The 13,016-nt window shown below is 37.8% G+C and overlaps 1 protein-coding gene across 1 annotated transcript in view; it reads left to right on the top strand.

The window, feature by feature from the left end:
- Positions 1 to 13,016, top strand: part of SLO2 (slowpoke 2) — a 1,142,188-nt gene that overhangs the window by 707,131 nt on the left and 422,041 nt on the right. Inside the window, 1 exon segment of the mRNA XM_071691568.1 lies at positions 11,658 to 11,792. Within this exon segment, the coding sequence (XP_071547669.1) occupies positions 11,658 to 11,792 (135 nt within the window).

Here is a 13,016-nt window from a genome sequence, read left to right as displayed (position 1 = left end):
ACCCCAACTCTCATTTACCCTCTTTTTCACCTCTTGCACCTTTCTCTTGACCTCCTGCCTCTTTCTTTTATACATCTCCCACTCATTTGCATTTTTTCCCTGCAAAAATCATCCAAATGCCTCTCTCTTCTCTTTCACTAATAATCTTACTTCTTCATCCCACCACTCACTACCCTTTCTAATCAACCCACCTCCCACGCTTCTCATGCCACAAGCATCTTTTGTGCAAGTCATCACTGCTTCCCTAAATACGTCCCATTCCTCCCCCACTCTCCTTAGATCCTTTGTTCTCACCTTTTTCCATTCTGTACTCAGTCTCTCCTGATACTTCCTCACACAAGTCTCCTTCCCAAGCTCACTTACTCTCACCACCCTCTTCACCCCAACATTCTCTCTTCTTTTCTGAAAACCCATACAAATCTTCACCTTCGCCTCCACAAGATAATGATCAGACATCCCTCCAGTTGCACCTCTCAGCACATTAACATCCAAAAGTCTCTCTTTCGCGCGCCTGTCAATTAACAATATATATATATATATATATATATATATATATATATATATATATATATATATATATATATATATGTGTGTGTGTGTGTACATGAGTGGATGGGCCATTCTTCGTCAGTTTCCTGGTGCTACCTTGCTGACGTGGGAAACAGCAGTTAAGTATAATAGAAGAATGTAAATATACTTCCCACGTGTTATCTGCGTGTCATAGAAGGCATCTAAAAGTGGAGGGAGTAGGTGGCTGGAAATCCTCCCCCTCCCATTTTTTACTTTAACAAATAAAGGAATGGAGAAGGAGGACAATTGAGGATATTCCCTCAGTTCAGTCTTCTGTTCTTAACGCTCCCTCTCTAATGCAGGAAATGGTGAATTTGAAAGTAATGAATGGGTAGGAGAGATGTGTGGTAATAAAAAGGGTGTGGTTGAGAGAGCAGAAGAGGGTGTATTAAAATAGTTTGGTCACATGGAGAGAATGAGTGAGGAAAGATTGACAAAGAGGATATGTGTCAGAGGTGGAGTGAACGAGGAGAAGTGGGAGACCAAATTGGAGGTGGAAAGATGGAGTGAAAAATATTATCAGCGATTGGGGTTTGAACTTACAGGAGGGTGACAGGCATGCAAGGAATAGAGTGAATTGTACCAGGGTTGACGTGCTGTCTTTGGATTGAACCATTGCATGTGAAGTGTCTGAGGTAAACCATGGAGAGTTTTGTGGAGTCTGGATGTGGAAAGGGAGCTGTGGTTTCGGTGCATTATACATGACAGCTAGAGACTGAGTGAGAACAAATGTGGCCTTTGTTGTCATTTCTAGGTGCTACCTCGCACGCACACTTGGGGAGGGGGTATCATTTCATGTGTGGCGGGGTGGTGGCGGGAATGGATGAAGGCAGCATGTATGAATATGTACATGTGTATATATGTATATGTATGTATACGTTTAATCAAATGAGTTTTGTGTCACTATTTTATTCAAATTAGTTTTGTGTGATTGATAGTAATCAAATGAGTTTTGTGTGACTATTTTAATCAAACGAGTTTTATGTGATTGATATTAATCAAATGAGTTTTGTGTGACTATTTTAATCAAATGAGATTTGTGTAATTGATATTAATCAAATGAGTTTTGGGTGACTGTATTTTAATCAAATAAGTTTTTTGTGATTGATATTAATCAAATGAGTTTTGTGTAACTGTATTTTAATGAAATGAGATTTGTGTAATTGATATTAATGAAATTAGTTTTGTGTGACTGTATTTTAATCAAATAAGTTTTGTGTGACTTTATTTTAATCAAATGAGTTTTGTGTGACTGTAGTTCAGTGAATTGAGGTTTGTGTAATTGATATTAATCAAATGAGTTTTATATGACTATTTTAATCAAATGAGTTTTTTGTGATTGATATTAATCAAATGAGTTTTGTGTGACTGTATTTTAATCAAATGAGTTCTGTGCGATTGATATTAATCAAATGAGTTTTGTGCGATTGTATTTTAATCAAATTGAGTTTTGTATGATTGATATTAATCAAATGAGTTTTGTGTGAGTGTAGTTCGATCAAATGAGGTTTGTGTGATTGATATAAATCAAATGAGTTTTGTGTGACTGTATTTTAATCAAATAAGTTTTGTGTGATTGATATTAATCAAATATATTTTGTGTGACTGTATTTTAATCAAATGAGTTTTGTGTGATATTAATCAAATGAGTTTTGTATGACTGTATTTTAATTAAATTAGTTTTGTGTGACCAATTTAATCAAATGAGTTTTGTGTGACTATATTTTAATCAAATAAATTTTGTGTGACTATTTTAATCAAATGAGTTTTGTGTGAGTGATATTAATCAAATGAGTTTTGTGTGACTGTATTTTAATCAAATGATTTTTATGTGACTGTATTTTAATGAAATGAGTTTTGTGTGATTGATATTAATCAAATGAGTTTTGTGTGACTGTATATTAATCAAACGAGTTTTGTGTGATTGATATTAATCAAATGAGTTTTGTGTGACTATATCTTAATCAAATGAGATTTGTTTAACTGATATTAATCAAATGAGTTCTGTGTGACTGTATTTTAATCAAATGAGTTTTGTGTGATTGATATTAATTAGATGAGTTTTGTGTAACTGTATTTTAATCAAATGAGTTTTGTGTGACTGGATTTTAATCAAATGAGTTTTTGCGATTGATATTAATCAAATGAGTTTTGTGTGACTGTATTTTAATCAAATGATTTTTATATGACTGTATTTTAATGAAATGAGTTTCGTGCGATTGATATTATTCAAACGAGTTTTGTGTGACTCTATTTCAATGAAATGAGTTTTGTGTAACTTTATTTTAATCAAATGAGTGTTGTGTGACTGGATTTTAATCAAATGAGTTTTTGCGATTGATATTAATCAAATGAGTTTTGTGTGACTATTTTAATCAAATTAGTTTTGTCTGATTGATATTAATCAAATGACTTTTGTGTGACTATTTTAATCAATTGAGGTTTGTGTGACTGTGTTTTAATCAAATGAACTTTGTGTGATGTATATTAATCAAATGATATATATTAATCAAACTCATTTGATTAATATCAATCACACAAAACTCATTTGATTTAGATATTCACACAAAACTCCTTTGATTAATATCAATCAAACAAAACTCATTTGATTAAAATGTAGTCACAAAAAACTCATTTGATTGATATCAATCACAGAAAACTCATTTGATTACAATATAGTCACACAAAAGTCATTTCAGTGATATCAATCATACAAAAGTCATTTGATTAATATCAGTCACACAAAACTCTTTTGATTAAAATACGTTTATACAAAACTCATTTGATTAATATCAATCTCACAAAAATCATTTGATCAAAATACAGTCACACAAACTCATTTCATTAATATCAATCACACAAACCTCAATTGATTGAAGTACCGTCACACAAAACTCATTTGATTAATATCAATCATACGAAACTCATTTGATTAAAATACTGTCACAAAACTCATTTGATTAAAATACAGTCACACAAAACTCATATAATTATAATACATTCACACAAAACTTATTTGATTAATATCAATCACAAAAAACTTATTTGATTAAAATATAGTCACACAAAACTCATTTGATTAATATCAATCACACAAAACTCATTTGATTTAAATACAGTAACACAAAACTTATTTGATTAAAATACATTCAAACAAAACTCATTTGATTAATATCAATTACACAAATCTATTTGATTAAAATACAGACACACAAAACTCACTTGATTAATATCAATCACAAAAAACTCATTTGATTAAATTACATTCACACAAAACTCATCTGATTAATATCAATCACATGAAACTCATTTGATTAAAATACAGTCACACAAAGCTCATTTGATTAATATCAATCACACAAAACTCATTTCATTAAAATAGAGTCACAAAAACTCATTTGATTAATATCAATCGCACAGAAGTCATTTGATTAAAATACAGTCACACAAAATTCATTTGATTAATATCAATCACAAAAAATCATTTGATTAAAATACAGTCATATAAAACTCATTTGATTAATATCAATTACACAAACCTAAATTCATTGAACTACATTCACACAAAACTCATTTGATTAATATCAATCATACAAAATTCATTTGATTAAAATACAGTCACACAAAACTCATTTGATTAAAAACATTCACAAAAAACTCATTTCATTAAAATACATTCACTTAAAACCTATTTCATTAATATATATCACAAAACTCATTTGATTGAAATACCGTCACACAAAACTCATTTCATTAATATCAATGACACAAAACTCATTTGATTAAAATATAGTCTCACAAAACTCATTTGATTAAAATGAATCACACAAAACTCATTTGGTTAAGATAGTCAAACAAAATTCATTTGATTAAAATAGTCACACAAAACTCATTTGATTAATATCAATCACACAAAATTTATTTGATTAAAATACAGTCACACAAAACTCATTTCATTAATATCAATCATACAAAACTCATTTGATTGAAATACAGTCACACAAAACTCATTTGATTAATATCAATCACACAAAACTAATTTGATTAAATCCAGTCACACACAACTCATTTTATTAATATCACACAAAACTTGTTTGATTAAAATACAGTCACAAAACTCATTTGATTAATATCAATCACACAAAACTCATTTGATTAAAATACATTCACACAAAACTTTCTAAAATGGGAAACAGAAGAAGGAGTCACGCGGGGAGTGCTCATCCTCCTCGAAGGCTCAGATTGGGGTGCCTGAATGTGTGTGGATGTAACCAAGATGTGAAAAAAGGAGAGATAGGTAGTATGTTTGAGGAAAGGAACCTGGATGTTTTGGCTCTGAGTGAAACGAAGCTCAAGGGTAAAGGGGAAGAGTGGTTTGGGAATGTCTTGGGAGTAAAGTCAGGGGTTAGTGAGAAGACAAGAGCAAGGGAAGGAGTAGCAATACTCCTGAAACAGGAGTTGTGGGAGTATGTGATAGAATGTAAGAAAGTAAATTCTCGATTGATATGGGTAAAACTGAAAGTTGATGGAGAGAGATGGGTGATTATTGGTGCATATGCACCTGGGCATGAGAAGAAAGATCATGAGAGGCAAGTGTTTTGGGAGCAGCTGAATGAGTGTGTTAGTGGTTTTGATGCACGAGACCGGGTTATAGTGATGGATGATTTGAATGCAAAGGTGAGTAATGTGGCCGTTGAGGGAATAATTGGTATACATGGGGTGTTCAGTGTTGTAAATGGAAATGGTGAAGAGCTTGTAGATTTATGTGCTGAAAAAGGACTGATGATTGGGAATACCTGGTTTAAAAAGCGAGATATACATAAGTATACTTATGTAAGTAGGAGAGATGGCCAGAGAGCGTTATTGGATTACGTGTTAATTGACAGGCGTGCGAAAGAGAGACTTTTGGATGTTAATGTGCTGAGAGGTGCAACTGGAGGGATGTCTGATCATTATCTTGTGGAGGCTAAGGTGAAGATTTGTATGGGTTTTCAGAAAAGAAGAGTGAATGTTGGGGTGAAGAGGGTGGTGAGAGTAAGTGAGTTTGGGAAGGAGACTTGTGTGAGGAAGTACCAGGAGAGACTGAGTACAGAATGGAAAAAGGTGAGAACAATGGAAGTAAGAGGAGTGGGGGAGGAATGGGATGTATTTAGGGAATCAGTGATGGATTGCGCAAAAGATGCTTGTGGCATGAGAAGAGTGGGAGGTGGGTTGATTAGAAAGGGTAGTGAGTGGTGGGATGAAGAAGTAAGAGTATTAGTGAAAGAGAAGAGAGAGGCATTTGGACGATTTTTGCAGGGAAAAAATGAAATTGAGTGGGAGATGTATAAAAGAAAGAGACAGGAGGTCAAGAGAAAGGTGCAAGAGGTGAAAAAAAGGGCAAATGAGAGTTGGGGTGAGAGAGTATCATTAAATTTTAGGGAGAATAAAAAGATGTTCTGGAAGGAGGTAAATAAAGTGCGTAAGACAAGGGAGCAAATGGGAACTTCAGTGAAGGGCGCAAATGGGGAGGTGATAACAAGTAGTGGTGATGTGAGAAGGAGATGGAGTGAGTATTTTGAAGGTTTGTTGAATGTGTTTGATGATAGAGTGGCAGATATAGGGTGTTTTGGTCGAGGTGGTGTGCAAAGTGAGAGGGTTAGGGAAAATGATTTGGTAAACAGAGAAGAGGTAGTAAAAGCTTTGCGGAAGATGAAAGCCGGCAAGGCAGCAGGTTTGGATGATATTGCAGTGGAATTTATTAAAAAAAGGGGGTGACTGTATTGTTGACTGGTTGGTAAGGTTATTTAATGTATGTATGACTCATGGTGAGGTGCCTGAGGATTGGCGGAATGCGTGCATAGTGCCATTGTACAAAGGCAAAGGGGATAAGAGTGAGTGCTCAAATTACAGAGGTATAAGTTTGTTGAGTATTCCTGGTAAATTATATGGGAGGATATTGATTGAGAGGGTGAAGGCATGTACAGAGCATCAGATTGGGGAAGAGCAGTGTGGTTTCAGAAGTGGTAGAGGATGTGTGGATCAGGTGTTTGCTTTGAAGAATGTATGTGAGAAATACTTAGAAAAGCAAATGGATTTGTATGTAGCATTTATGGATCTGGAGAAGGCATATGATAGAGTTGATAGAGATTCTCTGTGGAAGGTATTAAGAATATATGGTGTGGGAGGCAAGTTGTTAGAAGGAGTGAAAAGTTTTTATCGAGAATGTAAGGCATGTGTACGTGTGGGAAGAGAGGAAAGTGATTGGTTCTCAGTGAATGTAGGTTTGCGGCAGGGGTGTGTGATGTCTCCATGGTTGTTTAATTTGTTTATGGATGGGGTGGTTAGGGAGGTGAATGCAAGAGTTTTGGAAAGAGGGCAAGTATGAAGTCTGTTGGGGATGAGAGAGCTTGGGAAGTGAGTCAGTTGTTGTTCGCTGATGATACAGCGCTGGTGGCTGATTCATGTGAGAAACTGCAGAAGCTGGTGACTGAGTGTTTTAGATATCTGGGAGTGGATCTGGCAGCGGATGGAACCATGGAAGCGGAAGTGGATCATAGGGTGGGGGAGGGGGCGAAAATTCTGGGAGCCTTGAAGAATGTGTGGAAGTCGAGAACATTATCTCGGAAAGCAAAAATGGGTATGTTTGAAGGAATAGTGGTTCCAACAATGTTGTATGGTTGCGAGGTGTGGGCTATGGATAGAGTTGTGCGCAGGAGGATAGATGTGCTGGAAATGAGATGTTTGAGGACAATGTGTGGTGTGAGGTGGTTTGATCGAGTAAGTAACGTAAGGGTAAGAGAGATGTGTGGAAATAAAAAGAGCGTGGTTGAGAGAGCAGAAGAGGGTGTTTTGAAATGGTTCGGGCACATGGAGAGAATGAGTGAGGAAAGATTGACCAAGAGAATATATGTGTCGGAGGTTCGGAGGTGGAGGGAACGAGGAGAAGAGAGAGACCAAATTGGAGGTGGAAAGATGGAGTGAAAAAGATTTTGTGTGATCGGGGCCTGAACATGCAGGAGGGTGAAAGGAGGGCAAGGAATAGAGTGAATTGGAGCGATGTGGTATACCGGGGTTGACGTGCTGTCAGTGGATTGAATCAAGGCATGTGAAGCGTCTGGGGTAAACCATGGAAAGCTGTGTAGGTATGTGTATTTGCGTGTGTGGACGTATGTATATACATGTGTATGGGGGTGGGTTGGGCCATTTCTTTCGTCTGTTTCCTTGCGCTACCTCGCAAACGCGGGAGACAGCGACAAAGCAAAAAAAAAAAAAAATGTATACGTTGAAATGTATAGGCATGTATACGTGCGTGTGTGGGTGTTTATGTGTATGCATGTGTATGTGGGTGGATTAGGCCATTCTTTCGTCTGTTTCTTTGCACTACCTCGCTGATGCGGGAGACAGTGTCAAAGTATAATAAGTAAAAAAGTATTTCTCACACATTCTTCAAAGCAAACACCTGATCCACACATCCTCTACCACTTCTGAAACGACATTGCTCCTCCCCAGTCTGGTGCTCTGTACATGTTTAGACCCTCTCGATCAGTACCCTCCCATATAATTTCCCAAGAATACTCGACAATCTTATACCTCTGTAATTTGAACACTCACCTTTATCCCCTTTGCCTTTGTGCAATGGCACTGTATTTGCATTCTGCCAATCCTCAGGCACTTCACCATGAACCATACATACATTGAATATCCTCACCAACCAGCCAACAACACAGTCACCCCATTTTTTTTAATAAATTCCACAGCAATACCATCCAAATCTGCTGCCTTGCTGGCTTTCATGTTCTGCAAAGCTTTCACTGTCTCTTCTATGTTTATCAAATCATTCTCCCTGACCTCTCACTTCGCACACCACCTCGACCAAAACACCCTATATCTGCCACTCTATCATCAAACACATTAGATAAACCTTCAAAATGCTCACTCCATCTCCCTCTCACTTCACTACTACTTGTTATTACTTTCCCATTTTCCTTCTTCACTGATGTTCCCATTTGTTCTCTTGTCTTATGCACTTTATTTACCTCCTTCCAAAACATCTTTTTATTTTCCCAAAAATTTAATGAAACTCTCTTACCCCAACTCGCATTTGCCCTCTTTTTCACCTCTTGCACCTTTCTCTTGACCCCCTGCCTCTTTCTTTTATACATCTCCCTGTCATTTCCACTCTTTCCCTGCAAAAATCGTCCAGATGCCTCTCTCTTCTCTTTGTTTAACAATATTACTTCTTCATCCCACCATTCACTACCCTTTCTAATCTGCCCACATCCCACCTTTCTCAAGTCACAGGCATCTTTTGCACAAGCCATCACTGCTTCCTTAGACGCATCCCATTTCTCCCCCACTCCCCTTACGTCATTTACTCTCACCTTTTTCCATTCTACAGTCAATCTCTCCTGTTACTTCCTCACACAAGTCTCCTTTCCAAGCTCACTTTCTCTCACCACTCTCTTCACCCTAACACACTGAAAACCTCAACATATCTTCACCTTCACCTCCACAAGATAATGATCAGACATCCCCCAGTTGCCCCTCTCAGCACATTAACATCCAAAAATCTCTCACGAGCCTATCAATTAGCACGTAATCCAACAGCGCTCTCTGGCCATCTCTCCAACTTACATACATATACTTATGTACGTCTCTCTTTTTAAACCAGGTATTCCCAATCACCAGTCCTTTTTCAACACACAAATCTACAAGCTCTTCACCATTTCCATTTACAACACTGAACACCCCATGTCCACCAATTATACCCTCAACTGCCACATTACTCACCTTTGCATTCAAATCGCCCATCACCATAACCAGGTCTCGTGCATCAAAGCTGCTAACACACTCATTCAGGTGCTCCCAAAAACCTTGCCTCTCATGATCTCTCTTCTCATGACCAGGTGCATAGGCACCAATAATCACCCGTCTCTCTCCATCCACTTTCAGTTTTGCTCATATCAATCTAGAGTTTACTTTCTTACACTCTATCACGTACTCCCACAACTCCTGCTTCAGGAGTAGTGCTACGCCTTTCTTTGCTCTTGTCCTCTCACCAACCCCTGACTTTACTCCCAAGACATTCGCAAAGCACTCTTCCCCTTTACTCTTGAACTTCATTTCACTCCGAGCCAAAACATTTAGGTTTCTTTCCTCAAACACACTACCTATATCCTTTTTTTTTTCTCATCTTGGTTACATCCACACACATGTAGACACCCCAGTCTGACCCTTTGAGGAGAATGAGCACTCCCCGCATGACTACTCCTTCTGTTTCCCCTTTTAGAAAGTTAAAATACAAGGAGGGGAGGGTTTCCTGCATCAGCGAGGTAGTACCAGGAAACAGATGAAGAGCAGCCCATCTACTCATATTCATTTATATATATATATATATATATATATATATATATATATATATATATATATATATATATATAAATATGCCCATACAAGCACACATACTTACATATCAAGATATACACATATACACATGCATACACAGACATACATATACACATGTACACATTCATACTTGCTTGCCTTCATCCATCCTGGTGCTACCCTGCCCCACAGGAAACAGCATCAATACCCCCTGCTTTCAATGAAGTAGTGCCAGGAAAACATACAAAAAACCACATTTGATCACACTCAGTCTCTAGCTGTCATGTGTAATGGACCAACACCACAGCTCCCTATCTACATCCAGGCCCCACAGACCTTTACATGGTTTACCCAGACGTTTCACATGCCCTGGTTCAGTCTACTGACTGCACGTCAACCCTGTTATACCACATATGTCCAAACCATTTTAACACACCCTCTTCTGTTCTCTCAACCTCACTTTTTATATCCACATTTCTCTCTAACCCTTTCATAACTTACTCGATCAAACCACCTTACACCACATATTGTCCTCAAAAATTTCACTTTCAACACCTCCACCCTTCATCATGCAACCCTATATATAGCCTATGCCTTGCAACCATATAACATACCCATTTTTGCTCTCCGAGACAACATTCTCTCCCACACTTTCTTTATCGCTCCCAGAACCTTTGCCCCTCTCCCACCCTGTGACTTACTTCTGCTTCCAAGTTCCATTCGCTGCTAGGTCCACTCCCAGATATCTGAAACACTTCCCTTCCTCCAAATTTCCTCCATTCAAACTTTCATCCCGCTAAACTTGTCCCTCAACCCTACTGAACCTAATAACCTTGCTCTTATTCACATTCACTCTCAACTTTCTCTTTCAGAGACTTTTCCAAACTCAGTCATCAACTTCTGCAGTTTCTCACTTGAATCAGCCACAAGCTGTATTATCAGTGAACAACAACTCACTCACTTCCCAGGCCCTCTCATCCCCAACACACTGCATACTTACCCCCCCTATCTAAAATTCTTGTATGCACCTCCCTAACCACCCCACACTTATGCTTTTGTTGTGAGAACTGTCCGTCTATGGTTAGAGAGAACATAACTCTTCGAGACTATAATTTGTAATATATTGTAATAGTATGGATTGTGTTCTGACAGAGGCAACCTTTTGAAATGTAAGATTTAATAGATGCTGGTTGTGTTGCAGCATGGACTACCTCTAGAGATTTAAGGTGCAGTAACAGTGTACACTATTTTGCTTCATAGGTGACTCACTGGGTATATTAACTGTGACAGACGTTGCAGTGTAGATTACCTGATGCAAATGCAAATTGTAACAATGCAAGTTATGATGTACCTTGGATGGTCTGATAGGTGTATTAACAGTGTGGAGTTATGTTGCAGCCTATTACACTTATTGATTGCAATAACAGTATGGAATGTTGCAAATTGAGGAACTTGCTGGATGTGATAACACTGCACGGTTGATCTGTAGTTATATCAACACTGAGTGAAGTTGCAATGTTTTGGACCAACATGGATTTGATGGATTTGGTATAGTAACTGTGAGTTTTAACAGTCTGATTCCTGCTGGATAATTGACTGGATATAGAAAGAGTGTGAGTTACTTTGCATCCAGGATGACCTTTTAGTTGTAGTAACAGTATTGGTGAAATTACTGCTTAGACAACCTTCTTGATCTAGTAATAGCATGTTTTGTGTTTCAGCCTGGATGACCTGCTGCGGGCGGGCATCAACTTAGCAGAGAATGTGGTTGTAGTCAACAAGGAGCTAAACAACTCGGCTGAGGAGGACACGCTCTCTGACTGTAACACCATCGTTGCCGTCCAGACTATGTTCAAGTACATTAAATTCTTGTGTTACAGGAAGCTTGCTTATCTCTCTTTTTCTCTCTCATTCTTTTTATTTCTCACATGAGAAACAACATAACTGAACAGGGAAGACATGCAATTACAGGTTGAGTATCCCTAATCCAAAAATCCAAAATCCAAAATGCTCCAAAACCCTAAACTTTTTGAGCGGCAACATGACATTGCAAGTGGAAAGTTGAACACCTAACCTCACTTGCCCATGCTGAGCTCTGACGCTATGTTGGCACCGGTTTATTACAAACCATTGTCACCACCAGACCTATGTGCATTACTCAAGGTTTTTTGCTTATTCTATGCTATATGTGAATAAGTGTAAGAAAATGATTGCTTATTAGTAGCGTATAAATTCAGAATCAGGCATGAAGGTGATGCCAAACAACCACAGATTGTCCCCATGGGCTGCTGAGGTTGTGACAACTTAGCTTTCTGATGGTTCATTGTTTCACAAAGTTTCATGCACAAAATTAAGAATATTGTATACTATCACTAAATAATCAATGCCAAGGCAACTACAGGCAAGTGACAAATCATTTAGTGACTGCATAAAAGCTTGCCTAGTAGAAGGGATTAAGAACAACATTAACACAAGGTCTGGGTTCATCTGCTGGTCATGTCAGGCAGCAGAGATCGCTGTGAGCAGGTGGAGGCAGCATGACAAGTGATCCAATCAGAGAGTGACATGCCAAGGTGTCCTACTGGGTGACCATCACTTTCCGGGAACACAGTCCCGCCAAGTACTGAAATCAGTATTTCCTGAGGAAGACCGTTTAACGGTCAAAACATTGATGTATGTCTCGGCTCTAACCAGTTTGTATCCACATCATCCTGTTTTTTACATCTCTCATTATGTATATGCAAATATATCAAAATCCAAAAAATCCAGAATCCAAAACACTTCCGATGCCAGGCATTTCGGATGAGGGATACTCAGCTTGTAGCTATTGGTACTGTAAGGGGCGGTAGATATACACTCTTAGAGCCCCATCTCTTGAACATTTTCTGCCATCATGCTCCAATTTATGTATGCCCTATGCATATACCATGTCCTCAATCATTCTATTCCATTCATCTACCACCCTTGTATTATAAAAGTACTTCCTTTCACCTTTTTTTGAAGAAGTTTCGTTATTGATTTCATGTTATGTCTTTTGGTTGCTTATCTTTACATCTCTTCCAAGGTGGGCAAATTTGATG

The sequence above is a fragment of the Panulirus ornatus genome, chromosome 50 (assembly GCF_036320965.1).
Source record: "Panulirus ornatus isolate Po-2019 chromosome 50, ASM3632096v1, whole genome shotgun sequence".
Lineage (NCBI taxonomy): Eukaryota > Metazoa > Arthropoda > Malacostraca > Decapoda > Palinuridae > Panulirus > Panulirus ornatus.
This window is presented reverse-complemented; position numbering and strand designations above follow the sequence as displayed.